Raw genomic sequence first — 16,389 nt, forward strand, 5'->3', positions numbered from 1 at the left:
AGAAGTCCATGTGTTGGAATAAGTATAGTTAGGATGCTCCTTAGAAGCCAAGATGGTGAGACTTTGTCTTTCATTATTTTGGACTGCTAACCACATTATGTTATTGAGAGGGAACAATTCCAGGAGAAGGATATCATGACTGATAAAGTGGAGGGTCAGTGAAAAAGAAGACCACCAATGAAATGCAATGGCACTGTGGCAACAGCAATGGGCTCAAGTGTAACAACTGTAAAGAAGGCACAGAACGAAGAAGTGTTTTGTTCTGCTGTGCATAAGGCTGCTATGAGTTGGAACTGATTTGACAGCACCTAAAGCATAGTGGTTACGAATCGGGCTGCTAACCTCAGGGTCAGCAGTTCGAAACTACCAGCTGCTCCACGGGAGAAAGATGAGGCTTTCTGCTCCTGTAAAGATTTACAGCCTCGGAAACCCTGTACAGGGTCGCTATGAGTAGGAACCAACTCCACGGCACATAACAACAACAACAAGAAGCCTGGAACAACAGAGGAAACAAGTAAGTTAGAAATAGAAGGATGATATGGAATGTGTGGCTAACTGCCTCCATGAACAACTGCCTCCTTTGCACTAAGACCAAAGAACTGTTGGATGGTGTCTGGCTACAATTATTAAGCATTTGATGAATGATTCCATAGAAGAATCCTGATCAAAAGGGAGAATTGAAAAACAAAATTTCAAATTCTCATGGACTCTAGATTTCTGGAGGCTGGATAAACCCCAAAACTACTACACTGAGATGATCTTTAAACTTTAAACGGAAATATCCCTTGATGGCTTCTTAAAACCAAACAGTAGTCTAGCATAGTTAGTAAGCAATGTTGACATTGAACATTATAGTCTTTTAAAATCTATCGATATGGGATCCAACTGCCAACAGGAACTGGAAAGATTAGACAGGAATATTAGGGGCAGTGAGTTCTTGTTAATGGGGAGGAATAACTCAGAAAAAGAGGGTGAGAATGGCTGCAGAACTCTGAAGAATATCAATCAACGTCAATATATGTAGAAAAAGTTGGATAGGTCTATGTTTTATCTTCTCAATAGCAACAATGAAATTTGTTGAAAAAATATTGACAACACCAAGTGTTAATGAGGATGGAAGAGAAACAGAACAGTCAGACTTTCTGGTAAGAGTGTAAAAATGCCACTCTGAAAAACAGCTTGACACTTTCTTTTAAAAAAAAAACCTAAAAACTAAACGCACACCTACTGTATGGCCCCAGTATATTGCACTCCTAAGCATTTATCCCAGAGTAATGAAGCCTTGGTGGTTGGTGGTTATGTACCATGGAGTCGGTTCTGACCCATAGCAACGCTGCATAGGGTTTCTGAGGCTGTAAATATTTACAGGAGCAGAAAGCCTCATGTTTCTCCTGAAGAACAGCTGGTAGTTTCAAACTGCTACCTTGGGGTTGACAGCCCAACTCCTAACTACCTTGAGTTCCCACAAAAACCAATCCACTAACATTCATAGTAACTTTATTTGTAATAGCCCCAAACTGGAAATGACTTGTCCATGGAAATGAGTCAATAGTTAAACTTGTAAATCCATATCTGGAATACTGCTCAGCAACAAAAAGAAACAAACTATTGATGCACCCAAAAAGCTGAATAAAATATTCAAAGAATTATGCTGAATGAAGAAAAGCCAATTCCAAAAGGGTGCAGACTGTATGATCCCATTCATAAAATTCTTAAAAAAAGAATAATAAATGAAGAACAGATTAGAGGTTGACAGGAGTTAAGAAGGATATGGGGAGAGGAAAAAAGAGTCCTGGTGATGCAGTGGTTAAGTGCTTGGCTGCTGACTGAAGTTCAGTGGTTCGAACCCACCAGATGCTCAATGGGAGTAAGATGTGGCAAGGCTGCTTCTGGAAACCCTATGGGGCTACCCTGTCCCATAGGCTCACTCTGAGTTGGCATCTATTTGATAACAGTGGGTACAGAGGCAGGAGGGAAATGGGTGTGGCTATAAAAAAGGTAACATAAGGGATCCTTGTGATGATGGAAATGTCTTATATCTTGACTGAATCAATATCCTTTGCAAGACGTTATCATTGGGGGAAACTGAATCAACAGCACCAGGAACCTTTTGTAGTTTGCATTATTTCTGTTGTTGCTGTTGTGCTGTAGAGTTGGTTCCGACCAGTAACAACCCTGTATGGGGTTTCCTAAGAGCGACGGATAAGCCTGAACCACCAACCTTGTGGTTCAAACTGACTTTGCAATCCAGCCCATTAACCCACAGCACCCATACCAGTCTATAATTATGTCATACACAGATTATATTATGTATATAGCATTGAAAGAAAAGGAGCCACATGTAGATATTGTAGAGGTATAACATTTTTTTCATGATATCTCTGAGGATATCAGGATATATTATCAACTTTGGGTCTTAGTGGTATTGCCTCAGGGAGAAAATCAACATTCTAAATCAACATTTAGTGTGATTTAGCTTCCTGAGTTCTGGCTCTTTCTGAACTGAAGAGAGAAAATGGCTAAGTCCACAGTGTCCACTAAGGAGCTCTGGTAGCACAGTGGTTACGAATCGGGCTGCTAACCTCAAGGTCAGCAGTTCAAAACTACCAGCTGTCCCATGGGAGAAAGATGAGGCTTTCTGCTCCTGTAAAGATTTACAGCCTCGGAAACCCTGTACAGGGTTGCTATGAGTCAGAACCGACTCCACGGTACTTAACAACAACAACATAGTGTCCACTGATGGATTTGGTCAACAGTGCAGACACAGCGTAGAGAATCACAGAGCAGTTGAATTACAGAAGTAGAGAGATGCTTAGCAACCAGCCAGAGAATTTAGGGGATTTGCCATTCATCATAAATCTTGCTAGAGGCAAAGCTAGGACTAGCGCCAGCTCTCCTGACTCTCAATCCAAGGCTATTGCCCCACACCACGCTCCACCAAACCCAGTGCCACAGAGTAAGGTCAAATCAGCATATTCTCAAGATCCAGGTGCACCTGTATGGCCAAGTTTTCTGCTTTCTAAAGTCACTGCTTCCGAACAAATAAGAGGGCCTTCTTCCAGTTTTCTCAGAGACTGTGCTGTAGACCAGGGACCCCCCACTGATCTCCAAATAAGCATTCACTCTCTTCAAAGGTAAATCCTACCTTCCTTTTTTGCCTATTATTTTCTCAGTAGAGATGAAATAAGAAGCTTAATAAATATTTCTACAAGTTGTTGTTGTTGTCAAGTGCCATCGAGTCGGTTCCGACCCATAGCGACCCTGTACAGGGTTTCTGAGAGTGTAAATCTTTACAGGAGTAGAAAGCCTCATCTTTCTACAAGTAGAGACAATTTAATAGAGAAGCAATGCTGGGTCAAGAAGACAGATGACCTTCCTCACCATTCCATCAGAACAAGGACCATGGAGGTACTCACTACACACAACAGACACAAACAGCTTCCCCTGAAAGACGCTCCATTCAAGCTGATGGCAGGAGAGCTTACAAGTTCCACCCTCAGAATCATCCTCTTATTCCTAGATCTACAAACTAAGGAGTGATAGATCAAGAAGTCAGTGGAAAAGACACCATGGAAGAGTTTTTTCTGGGAGGTATGACACTTGGGTTATAGTCCCCACTCTGTCCCTAACTGGCTGATTTCAGGACCTTGGCTTCTTTATTTCTATGATGAGAAGGGTTGGCTATTCATCTCAAAGATTCTTTTGAGTTTAACTCTGACTAATCCGGAGGTTTTTGGGCATGAGGTTTAATCTTGCCTATCTTCCCACCCTATCTGAAGCAAACGTTAAATCCAGTTACTCCTGCCCACTCTCACACACCTAAGCTGTGCTCAGTCCTCTCCCTTCCTTCTCCTTGCTTTTCCTCACCACCAATTACTTTTTGTCCAACATAATCAGAATCATGCAAAGTGGAAATAAAATACTCCTTTAACAACAGAACATAATTACTAAGCATTTGGATCATATAAGCCTCAGATGTTGCAGCATTTCATATACGTGGTCTTGGGAAAGCCCCCAGCTCCTCCTAGTTGCAGCCACAGCTCACTGTGAAAAGGAGATGGCACTGCCTTGTATGCACACGTGGCTATAGGAGCTGAAACCCAACAACACGTGGAGGACACCTGGAGGCCCACAGAGTGGGTCAAAATATTTGTACTCGCCTGGCACAAACCCTTCATGTGAGTCTGTCTTGATTTTGACAAGAAATGGTTCCCAGGGTGAGGGTTCTGAGTGATACTCTCTTGCTCATCCTTTTTCAGCAACAGTATGAATTAGCTATTAGTGCTATTTATGGCTGTTTAACTGAAAACACACCCCCTTTCTTCCCAGCTCCAAAACTGTTCCATTTGCAATTTAAGCATTTAAAAATATTTATACCAACTCTTTCTGCAGTTACTGCCCTCTTGCTCCTGAGCCTCTGAATTCTGGATTTCCCAGCCTGATTTTTTTTCTCTCTGTTGGTTGACTTATCTCTAGTCAATCCTGTTCTCTGCCCTCCTAGTCTAAACAAAAGACACAATCAAGCTCACACTTACATTAGCAAGGAAGTTTAGATTCCCTCCAGACCGCTGCCTTTAAGCACACATACTCTCTCTCTCACAGAGTCCTGTTGTAGCACTGTGGGTTAATATGCTGGACTGAAAGGTCAGTTTGATCCTCAAGGTCGGCAGCTCAAGTTCACCAGCCACTCCTCAGAAACCTTATACAGGGTTGCTATGAGTCAGAACTGGCTCAACAGCACTCAACAACAACACTCTCTCACACATACGTAGCCATACACATCATCCAGACACTTCTTAAATTTCAGTGTTTAGGAAAGGCTTAACTGACACCCCTTCTTCTTTATCCTCCCATTCTTCACCCAATTTTACTTCAAAATCAACTTAGTAGGCCCCATAAAGGTGGGATGATTTACAGCATCAGATCCCTGCCCCTTTTCTTCCTTCCTTCTCTGGCTATAGTCTCCCCTTCCAAATTTCCCATCTATCACAACTAGAAAACGAAACAAGTGTTACTCTATTTCTTCTAAATTGCCCTACAGTTCTTATTACCCTAACACACAACAAGCCTGCTTTTATACCTATTTTGTGACCTATCTACCTTGTCCATTCACATTGACCAACATTGCCTGTGCCAGAGGTAAGCCCCTGACCAGTGGCATCCATGGAAACCAGGTCCATGTCCTGTGAGATGCCCTGGCACTGACTCTGCCCAGAGATAGTATATACTGAGTGACCCAAGCAAACTCTTTCTCACAAAGAGGACTATAAAATCAGGACATATAGATAATGCTATTTTATTGCATTGTAGCATAATAGCTATCAACCATTTGTACACCCATGTTTACAGACTTTATGGTCACCTGGGAGTTTGAATGTAATGATACAGCGGGGAAAAAAAAAATGTCACACACTGTTGAGAAAGAAGTAGGAAGATGCCCAGAGAGAAGATGGTAAGCAGACACCATGGAGTAGCAGAAGATATGCATGAGTAAAAAGGAAGCCAAGAGCTGAACGGAAGTGGGTGAGGAGCCAGAGAGAAGGAACCACAGAGAGAAAAGTGCTATATCGTGAACTGGATCAGAACCAGACATTCATGCAGTCCCAGAGTACATACTCTTCAGGATAGTTTTAGTAGAACCCTAAAGAGTCACTCAATACGAGTACTCTTCAGGTTCACTCTCATAATAACATGTATCAGTGAGAAAGAAGAATTTCAGACTGCATGCAGTAAGCAAGTAAGTGAAGATGAGGAGCAAGATGGTAGAGGGCAACTGCAACTTTCAAGCTTGGGAGACTGGGAGAATGGTACCTTACACACTACCAGGAAAGACAAAAGGAAGTGCTGGTTGGGCCACAGGGGAGGGTGCTAAGTTTCATTCCAAATACACTGAGTTTGAAGTGCTGGGAAATGTCTATTGGAAATGGCCAGCAGGCAGCCGTAAAGAATCTGGACCATTGAAGAGAAAGGACAGCAGCAGCTGCAGAGGCACGGAGACCGGACACGAGGCGTCTTTGTCCTCTGATGCGGCGGGTGTTCAAATGCATCAGTAGCTACTTCCATTTTATGAAGGCAAGTCAAAGAATACTGATACTAGGGTTCTAGTTCAGACATTCACACGTTTATTCCAAACAAAACATGTTTTAAGTGTGTCTGCCCTCAGTGGATGGGTGCAGGCAAGTTCTCGCAGTAATATACTTGTCTCGATCTCATGTTGTTAAGTGTCGTCCGTCCAGTCAGTTCCAACTCAAAGCAATCCTGTATAGGGTTTCCAAGGAGCAGCTGGTCAGATTGAACTGCCAACCTCGCAGTTCAAATACACCTTTCGGTCCAGTGCTTATCCTACAGTGCCAAACCAGGACTCCATTTCTTAGTCTGACTGGTGTTGTCAAGTGTCGTAGAGTCAGCTCCAACCCATAGTGACCTTGTATATGGTTTCCGAGGAGTGACTGGTGAGCTTAAGTGCCCACCTTATGGCTCAAACCAACTTTGCAGTCTAGCACACTAACTCACAGCACCATACCAGAACTTCTCTTAGTCTTATAGGGTGGCAAGGTCCAATCAAAATAGTGGCTTCCAAGGGGATCTGCTAGACCAGTTCCATCTGAGGCAGAGAGGTCAGCTCAGAAGTTTGTGGAGGCTGTTTTTGGGGGGATCCCCAAGGAGTAATCTTCATAAATTTTCTTGAAGGACACAAGATGATCATAGGGGTTTATCAAGAAGAAGTTTTAAGAACATTGAAAATTGCTTTGGTGAGAAAAGTTGCCAGGAAAGTTACACCAAGGAAAATCCTCCTCCTCGCCCCCGCCCCCCCCCCCAACAATGCACCTGTTTATTCTTCAAGGGTAGCAAGGGCTGCCCAAGGAGAATTTTATTGGGAAGACTTACCCCATCCTACAGCATGATCTTGCCACTTTTTATTCCCCCAAACTCACAGAAAATTTAAAAGAAACACAATTCGAGTCCCAGAGGGACGTCAAAACTACTGTTTTTATGTGGTGTAAACTGAAGAGTGCAGAATGCTTTGGGGGGAAAGTTAGAGAGATGGAAACAAAAAATTTATACTCACCATCAAAAGTCATAGCATATTTTGTTCTGGAATTTATAAAAAGAACCCATTCATAGAGTTCCAAGAAATATCTCTTCTACTACCATTGAATCTTATATCACTTGGTTTTCTCAGTCTCTGCTCTAGCATTATATGCTCCTGAGACTAGATTCACAATCCATTTAAAAGTCTGGTGTAAATATTGGACCCTACCTTAATGAAACTCTGGTAATATAATACTTATTTCATACCTAAGGAGTAATTCCTCTGAATAATTTTAACACACAATGGGAGAGGTTGAGTCCTTCCTTCACTCCTTTCCACACATCCACCACAAGTCAGCATCGCCATCTCCAACGATTCCTCGTACCTTGCATATCAAGAACACATTATACATTTATTTTCTCAAAGGGGTATTAAAGACTAGATGTTGAATCCTACACAAACCTATTTAACCATATGCATGAGAATCTCTGCTTAAATTATGTGTATATGTCTCTGTGTGTATTTCTATATGTATATGTATATATATATATATATGTATGTGTGTGTTTAAGGAGCTGTGGTAGCGTAGTGGTTACGAATCAGGCTGCTAATCTCAAGGTCAGCAGTTTGAAACTACCAGCTGTTCCACGGGAGAGAGATGAGGCATTCTGCTCCCGTAAAGATTTACAGCCTCGGAAACCCTGTACAGGGTCGCTATGAGTTGGAATCGACTCCACGGCAGCCAGCCATATATATATATGTATATATATGAGTCCTAATATAGCACGTAGGATAAGCACTGGACTGCAAGGGCAGTTTGAACCACAAGGTCAGTGGTGGATCAAACTGTGTGCGTGGACAACATTGTAGAGAATAAATATTCCAAAACATTTAATTGTGCTCATGAGAAACCTGTACATAGACCAAGAAGCAATCGTCCAAACAGAACACGGGGACACTGAATGGTTTAAACCAGGAAAGGTGTGGCCAGGGTTATATTCTTTCACCATACTTATTCAACCTTTATATTGAGCAAAAAATCTGAGAAGCTGGATTATATGAAAAAGAAATGTGGCATCAGGATTAGAGGAAGACTCATTATCAACCTGCCAAAGGCAGATGATACAACCTTGCTTACTGAAAATGAAGCAGACTTAAAATACTGATAAAGATCAAAGACCAAAGCCTTTGGTATACGTTGCACCTCAATGCAAAGAAAAAAAAAAAAACCCCTCACCACTGGGCTAATAAATAACATCAATATAAATGGAAAAAAGATTGACGTTTTCAAAGACTTCATCTTACTTGGATCCACAATCAACACTCTTGGAAGCATCAATCAACAAATTAAACTATGTATTGCATTCAGAAAATGTGCTGAACAAGACCTCTTGAAAATGTTCAACAGCAAAGATATCAGTTTAAGGACTACTGTGGCCTAACCCAAGCCCTTATATTTTAAATAGTCTCATATGGATGTGAAAATTGTACAATGAATAAGGAAGACTGTAGAAGAATTGATGCATATGAGTTGTGGTATTAAAGAAGAATACTGAAAGTATAATAGACTACACCAGGTTTGTGTTGAAAGAAGTACAGCTGGAGTGCTCCTTAGAAGTCAGGATGATGAGACTTTATCTATTATACTTTGGACATGATACCAGAAGGGACTAGTCCCTGGAGAAGGACACCATGCTTGGTAAAGTGGAGGAAGAGGAAAACACCCAACAAGATGAACTGGCATAGTGGCAGCAGAAACAGTTTCAAGCATAACAGTAATCATAAGGATAGCGCAGGACTAGGCAGTGTTTCCTTCTGTGGTTCACAGAGTCACTGAGACTGAACCAACTCAAGGGCACCTAACAACCACACAACATGACAAAGGGAGTGAAAGTTTTACACCTGATGATAACCAAATAACAGATAAAAATGGAAGACTACAACAATATTAAACATGACTAAAGTGCTAAGGAAAAACATAGACAAAGACCTAAAAGAAATAAGGAAACAATGCAAGAACACATTGAGATTCAAAAACAAGAATGGAATGTGGTAATCATCGGACAATATCATTAATAATATATGAAAGCAAAATTTTACTAAAGATAATTGAAAAATGTCTATTAACAGTATAGTTACAGGAAACTGCCAGAGGTTCAAGTTGGATTCATACGAGCAATGGAACAAGGGATATCATTGCTGGCATCAGATAGATCTTGGCTGAAAGTAGAGAATACAGAAAGATGTTTACCTGTGCTTTATTGACTACGCAAAAGCTTTTGACTGTGGGGGCTATGGCAAACTATGGACAACACTGGAGAGAGAATGGGTTTTCTGGAACACATAGTTGTGCTCACGAGGAATCTGGACATGTACCAAGAGGCAGTTGTTCAAACAGCATAAGGGGTCACTGAAAGGTTTAAAATTAGGAAAGGTGTGTGCCAGGGTTGTATTCTTTCATTATACTTATTCAGACTGTATGCTGAACAAATTCTCTGAGAAACTGGATTATATAAAGAAGAATATGCCTTCAAGATTTGAGGAAGACTCATTAATAACCTGCAACATGCAGATGATTCAACCTTGCTCACTGAAAGTGAAGAGGACTTAAAATACTTACTGGTAAAGATCAAAGACCACAGCCTTCAGTATGGGTTGCACCTCAATGTAAAGAAAACAAAAATCCTCACCACTGGGACTAATAAATAACACCATAATAAATGGAGAAAAGATTGAAGTTTGGTAACTTCAATCTTTTCTCCATTTGCTTCGTTCCACTATCAATACTCATGGAAACAGCAGTCAAGAGATCAAACACTGAATTGCATTAGGAAAATCTGTTGCACAAGTGAAAAAGTTGCACTTTTTAAAGTGTTCAAGAGCAGAGATGTCAATTCAAGGACTTAAGTGCACCTAACCCAAGCCACTGTATTTTTAATATCTTCATATGTATGTGAAAGTTGGATAATTCTTCTCCAGTTATGGTGCTGGAGAAGAATATTAAGAGTACCATGGACTGCTAGAAGAACAAGCAAATCTGTGTTAGAAATACAGGCAGAATGCTCCTTAAAAGCCAGAATTGTGAGACTTCATCTCTCATACTTCGGATGTATTATGAGGAGGGACCAGTCCTTAGAGAATGACATCATGCTTAGTAAAGTGGAAAGTAAGCAAAAAAGAGGAAGATCACCAATGAGAGGGACTGACTCAGTTGCAGCAGCCTGGGCTCAAATTTAACAACGATTATGAGGATGGCACAGGACAAGGCAGTGTTTCATTCAGCTGTGCTTAAGGTTGCTATGAGTTAGAACCAACTCGACAGCACCTAACCACAACTGCAAAAAGAGATAATGTACCTGAAAGGAACAATAACAAATATATATGTTGTTGTTGTTGCTAAGTGCCGTTGAGTTGGTTCTGACCCATAGTGATCTTGTATAGGGTTTCCTTGTGGTTCAAACAACCTTGTGATCCAGTGCTTATCCTACAATGCCACACCAGGACTCCATGTATACGCATATAGTCCTGTGTGGTGCTTTATATGAGAGAGAGCCCTGGTGTGGGTTAATGCACCAGACTTGGAGGTTCAAGCTCACCAGCTGCTCCTCAAAAACCCTATACAGGGTCGCTATGGGTCGGAATCGACTCGACAGCACTTAACAACATATATATATATAGGTGTGTTTCTTTTATATATATATATAGAAACACACCTTAAACAGATGGACACATACAGATTGAAAGTGACAGGATAGAAAAAAATAGTCCATGCAAATAATAACCAAAAAGACAGCTGGGACGCCAATCTTCTTAATATAAGATGAAGACAAAATCTGTTAGCAGTGATAAAGATGGATATTATATAGTGATGAAAGAGTCAATTAATCAAGAAGATTTAATCATCATATATATATATACACCTATACCAAACAACAGGTCACCTAAATATCTAAGTGTAAGTCAGAAAGTATTGTTACTAGGGTTCCAATTTATACATGCTTGGGTTTATTACAAACAAAACATGTTTAGACATGTCTCAGTAATCAGTGAGTGATGGCAGACAAGTTTTCTCAGTCATACACTTGTCTAAGTCTCCTCTAATTATTGTTAAATGCCCTCGAGTTGGTTCCAATCACAGCAACCCTGTATAGGATTTCCAAGGAGCAGCTAGAAGGTTTGAACCATCAGCCTAGTGATTAGCAGTCCAGTGCTTATCCTACAGTGCCATATCAGGACTCCTTAGGATGCCTTCAAAATTTAAAAAAAAAAAAAAAAAGTCCAATCAAAATAGTGGTTTCTGAGGGGATCTGCAGAGAGGTTAGGTCAAAGTTATGGTGATTGTTGTTTGGGGATCCCAAAGAAATAATAAAAGACCTCTTTAAAGTGTTGAAGAGCAAAGATGTTAGGTTGAGGACTAAAGTGCACCTGACCCAAGCCATGGTATTTTCAATAACCTTATATGCATGTGGAAGTTGGATAGTGAATAAAGAAGACCACAGAAGAATTGATGCATTTGCGTTATAGTGTTGGAGAATATTGAAAGTACCATGGACTGCCAAAAGAAGAAATAGATCTATGTTGGAAGAAGTAAAGCCAGAGTACTCCTTGGAAGCCAGGATGGCCAAACTTAATCTCTCATACTAAGGACATATTGTCAGGAGGGACCAGTCACTGAAGAAGGATATCCTGTTTGGTAAGGTGGAGGGTCAGAGAAAAAGAGGAAGACCCCCAATGAGATGGACTGGCACAGTTGCTTCATTGATGGTCTCAAACATAGCAATAATTGTGAGGCTGACCCCGGCCCTGGGCAGTGTTTCATTCTGTTGTACACAGGGTTGCTCTGAGTCAGTACTGATTCAATGGCACCTAACAACAACAGCAAAGGGATGATCTTGACAGATTTTCTTAAAGGACATTGGCCAAAATCAAGAGATTTATTAGGAGAAGTTTTAAGAATATAGAAAACTTCGCTGGTGAGAAAAGGTCAGGAAAGTTGTGCCAAGAAATTTTTTTCCATCATGACAATGCACCTGTTCATTCTTTAATGTTAGCAAGGGCTATCCTATGAGAATTTGGTTGGGAAACCTTACCCTATGTATTCTAACACCCTAATCTTGCCCCTCTAGACTTTTTTTTTTTGTTCCCGACACTCAAAGATCATTGAAAAGGAACACTTTCTCCTGTGGAGTGACTACAAGATTCAAACTACTGACCATTTGAGCCCAGCTCATAATCCACTACACTGCTTTTTAGCAAATTTAGACCAAAGGAAATGAGGGACGTAAGTTAATACTAACTGTAAATGAAGAAGCAAGAGATTCACAATTAGAAGAAATCCCTCCAGGCTGGCGGAACAAATATGCAAGTAAATGAAGGGAAAGGATTACTCATGATGAGAGAATGTTCTCAGAATCACTTCTCTCCTGTGAAGCCTAGAAGAGTTCCTCCAGCAAGCTCTGACTGCCATGGCTCTGAATTCCAGCTCCTTCGTTCAATTCCTCACCCACAGAAAGCTCCAGTATGACCACTGTGTGTCAGGCACTGTCTTACACTTAGTAAACCAGAAGAACAAGCCCTGTCCTGTGAAGCTTGCATTCCAAAGAACAGTAATGAAGACAAGAGGAAGACCAAACTAGCACATCTGAGGAACGGTAAGGAGGCCAGCAAAACAGGGAGGAGGACTGGGAAGGGTAGGAATCTAAGGTAGAAAGATGGACAACTTTGTTGTGACTTATTTGTTTTGCAATCTGTGTGCCAAATTAAGGGTAGGGATTGTACTGCAGCATTCACATGGGCATGCCCAGGACCTGAATTACATGTGGATGGATGAATGAATGGACAGACGGGTAACAATTGGGGGAATTAGGAAACTTATCCAAAGGAAAACTGAACTGCTAAGTGAGGTCTGTAACTTTCAACTGGTAACATACTGCCTTTAACCACCACCTGGAATGCCTTCACAAATAGTTTTTAATTTAATCAATATGCAGGGTATTGTCCAAGAAAATGTGTAGCTTCAATCTTATAATGGAAGACAACCAGTCTTATGCAAATGAAAAATATATATTCATATTCTAGACAACTTTGTTAAAATATATTCACTCCTCAAAATAAAAAAAACTTTTTTTTTTTTTTTTAATTTTATTTGGAAGAGTGAATATATTGAGGAGCGAATATATTTTGAGGAGCCAATATATGTTGGGTAAGTTATATATACTAGTAGCATATTTAATAAGCAGGCATTATCTTCTGTTCACTCAGCTTTAGGAGACAAACATGACATATTTTCTAGTTCATTAGAGGAGAAAACTCTAGAGAAAAAAGTTACTGCTTAATTTTGTGTGGTAATAATAACAGTCCCAGTTTAGACACAGAAAAGGAATTTTAATGCAAATAGCACATGGGTTATATGGGTTTTGCATATATGGGTGGCTGAGTGATATGTAAAAAATATAGTGATAGTTCATCAAAAAGGAAATTTAAAAAAAATAGCTTTAGACCAGAGCAAGTATTTTCTGTAAAGTGTCAGGTAGTAAATATTTTAGGCTTCATGGCTCACATAAAGTTTTTGTTGCATCATCTTCAATGCTATAACAAACAAAAAACCATTCTTAGATCATGGGCCACACAAAAGGGCCTGCTTACTGACCTTTGCTTTAGAAAACAGAGTTGGACCCTGCAGTGCTAGGCTCCTAAAAACTAATTCCAAGGGTGCATATCTCCATACTTTTCTGAATTACCTCTCTTAGTCTCTCCAGTTCATTCTGAAGGGCTTGCTTGGATATTTCTACTTCAATCATCTGCTGTCGGAGGGTTTCATTTTCATCTTCAGCTTTAGCACGTTTTTCCTCCACAGTTTCAAGTTCATGGTGCAATCTGACAGAGACATCTTTGGCTACCTGCATAGATCCACAGGGAAGGATCATTAGGATGAAGCGTTCTTCCTGCTGAAGATACGTTCCAACAACTTCAAAGAAAGAATAATTAAGTACAGAAGGTTTCTGGATTAAGAACAAATTCCATTCTTAAATATATCCTAAGTTGAATTTGTATGTAAATCAGCACAGTTCATAACTAACATCAGCTAGTGAGATGTTTGTCTTAGTTTACAGTAAATAATGTACTTTTCTATAAAATACACATGCAGATACACAAAAACATCTTTAACATAATAACACATAAATAATATTTTGTTATTATGAACCATTGTATGGACCTCAGATTTTTAATAAAATTGGCTTTATGGGGATAGATTCTTACAGAATGTACGTAAGTCAGACAATTGTGACCCAAAGGACTGCCTGTAATCAGGAACTATTTATTAAAGACACTGGCAATATTTAATAAACCCACTTTTAAAGGAGGAGGGTATTAATTCAAAACCTGAAATCTACATTATGAGGTAGAAAATGACTTTCATCTGAATTAAGACGCTACTTTGAATAGCTCCACCCTGTTGTAGATTATCACCAAGAATACTGTTTCTACCCAGTAGGACATGCTGTAAGTGATCAATTAAAAATTGTAATATAATAACAAACATTTCTATCCTCTTAAGGTTAATACCGGACCTAACCGCTTTAAAAAAAAAAAAAAAAAAGTTTTGTGTGTAAAAGTTTAATGCAGCCAAGTATTCAATTGTCTACTGTGGCTCTGGTATGGTAAAAATGCTTTAATGTTAGATGCAGTTGAACATTTTTACTTTCTAGCAACAAATGAGAAAAGAGACTTTGAAAGAAAAAATTTAAATCACCTTTAACTTGCATTGAATGACACTTTGTTAGTGATTTATAACTTTTATAAAATTACAAAGATTCTTTTCTTGTTATAATGGAAGGCTAAATGAGATTTCACAAGTACTTCTGTAATAAGGAGGGAGTTCTGAATAATTCACCTCTAGATAAATGATTTGATAATTGGATCATGAGAGAACGGTTTGAGGTCCAGAATTTCTTCACCTCATCCCAACGCTCACACTCATCTCCGACACTACCTCCCCATCAATTAAATACACTACACAACTTCCACTAAGGCTAACGAAATTTCATATTCTGAATCTTAAAAACTTAAATAACATAAAAATGTTAAGTGATTAAAGCAAATGTTAAATTTTGTTTTATTTTGATTAAAACAAATGTTGAAGATTTATTTTCAACCTTTAATAGTGGCCTTTAAACTATAAACTGGATTGATAACCAATAGATTTTCATTTTTAATGTTTCAGCTCTTTAAACAGTCATTATTAGTGTTAAGTGCCATCAAGTAGTTTCCAACTCCTAGTGACCCTGTATATGGTTCCCAAGGAGTGGCCAGTGGGCTTGAAATCATGACCTTGCATTGCAGTAAGCAACCCGGTGCTTATTCTACAGCACCACTATTTCTACGTAATTTTTCCCCCAATTGTCAGGTCTTACATTTTTTTCTATTAACTTCCTTTCGCTTTAAAATTACAGTTTATATTATCACAGACTTCAGTCTGGGGCTATCAACAGTCATATGACTCCACATTACCCTGTAAGTCACAGAGGAAGCAAAGTTTATGCTGAAATTTGCGGAGACCAATACAAACACTCAAAAGGAAATGAAAATGGCAAGGCAGTGGGTTGGCGAGTTAGGACCACATTTCTAGATGGCGGATCCCATTCATATACCTTTAAATCCTGCTCCAAACTCCGGATCAGCTCTCCATCCACCTCTCCATTCTGAGCCACCTTCAGGCTCTTCTGCTCTGCTTTCCTGAGACGGTATTGCAGAATTCGACAGTTTTTATTTGCACGATCCAGTTCTCGCCGAAGTTCCTGCAGCTGGTAAACATCTTCTTCTAAGTAACTGTCCCTCATCTCCTCCATTTCTGCACGGAGTTCATCCACCTCATCCTACACAAGTCAGACAGAAGAGATTTTTAAGTAAAGACCATCAAAAAGGTGGCGTTCCTTTCCCCCATCTCACTTCTCAAGCCCAAATACTACGTGCCGACACCCATACCCATCAGTTTAGGACCACATGTGTGACATAGCAGAGGAGTGTCTGCACACCATCACCAAATGGCTGTCCATGTCTTACAGATCCCAAAATTTAAAACCAGCCTGGAGTACTCACAGCAGCCTCTCAGAACTAATTCCACTCCTAATATTTCCTTGAAGAGCAAAGGGGTCAACTTGAGGACGAAGGTGCGCCTGACCCAAGTCATGGTATTATCATTAACCTCATACACAAGCAAAAGTTGGACAGTGACTAAGGAACATCGTAGAAGAATTGATGCATTTGAGTTATGGTGTTGGAGGAGAATATTGAAAGTACCATGGGCTGCCAAAAGAACAAACAGATCTGTGTTGGAAGAAGTACAGCCAGAGTAC

General features: G+C 40.0%; 1 protein-coding gene across 1 annotated transcript in view; it reads right to left on the reverse strand.

The window, feature by feature from the left end:
• Positions 1-16,389, reverse strand: part of SOGA2 (SOGA family member 2) — a 183,060-nt gene that overhangs the window by 153,420 nt on the left and 13,251 nt on the right. The window contains exons 2-3 of the mRNA XM_006868701.1: positions 15,685-15,909; positions 13,774-13,932 (exon numbers count right to left, since the gene is read on the reverse strand). Coding sequence (XP_006868763.1) covers positions 13,774-13,932; positions 15,685-15,909 — 384 coding nt within the window. The remainder of the gene's footprint in view (positions 1-13,773; positions 13,933-15,684; positions 15,910-16,389) is intronic.

Source organism: Chrysochloris asiatica, unplaced genomic scaffold (assembly GCF_000296735.1).
Source record: "Chrysochloris asiatica unplaced genomic scaffold, ChrAsi1.0 scaffold00122, whole genome shotgun sequence".
NCBI classification, from domain to species: Eukaryota; Metazoa; Chordata; class Mammalia; order Afrosoricida; family Chrysochloridae; genus Chrysochloris; species Chrysochloris asiatica.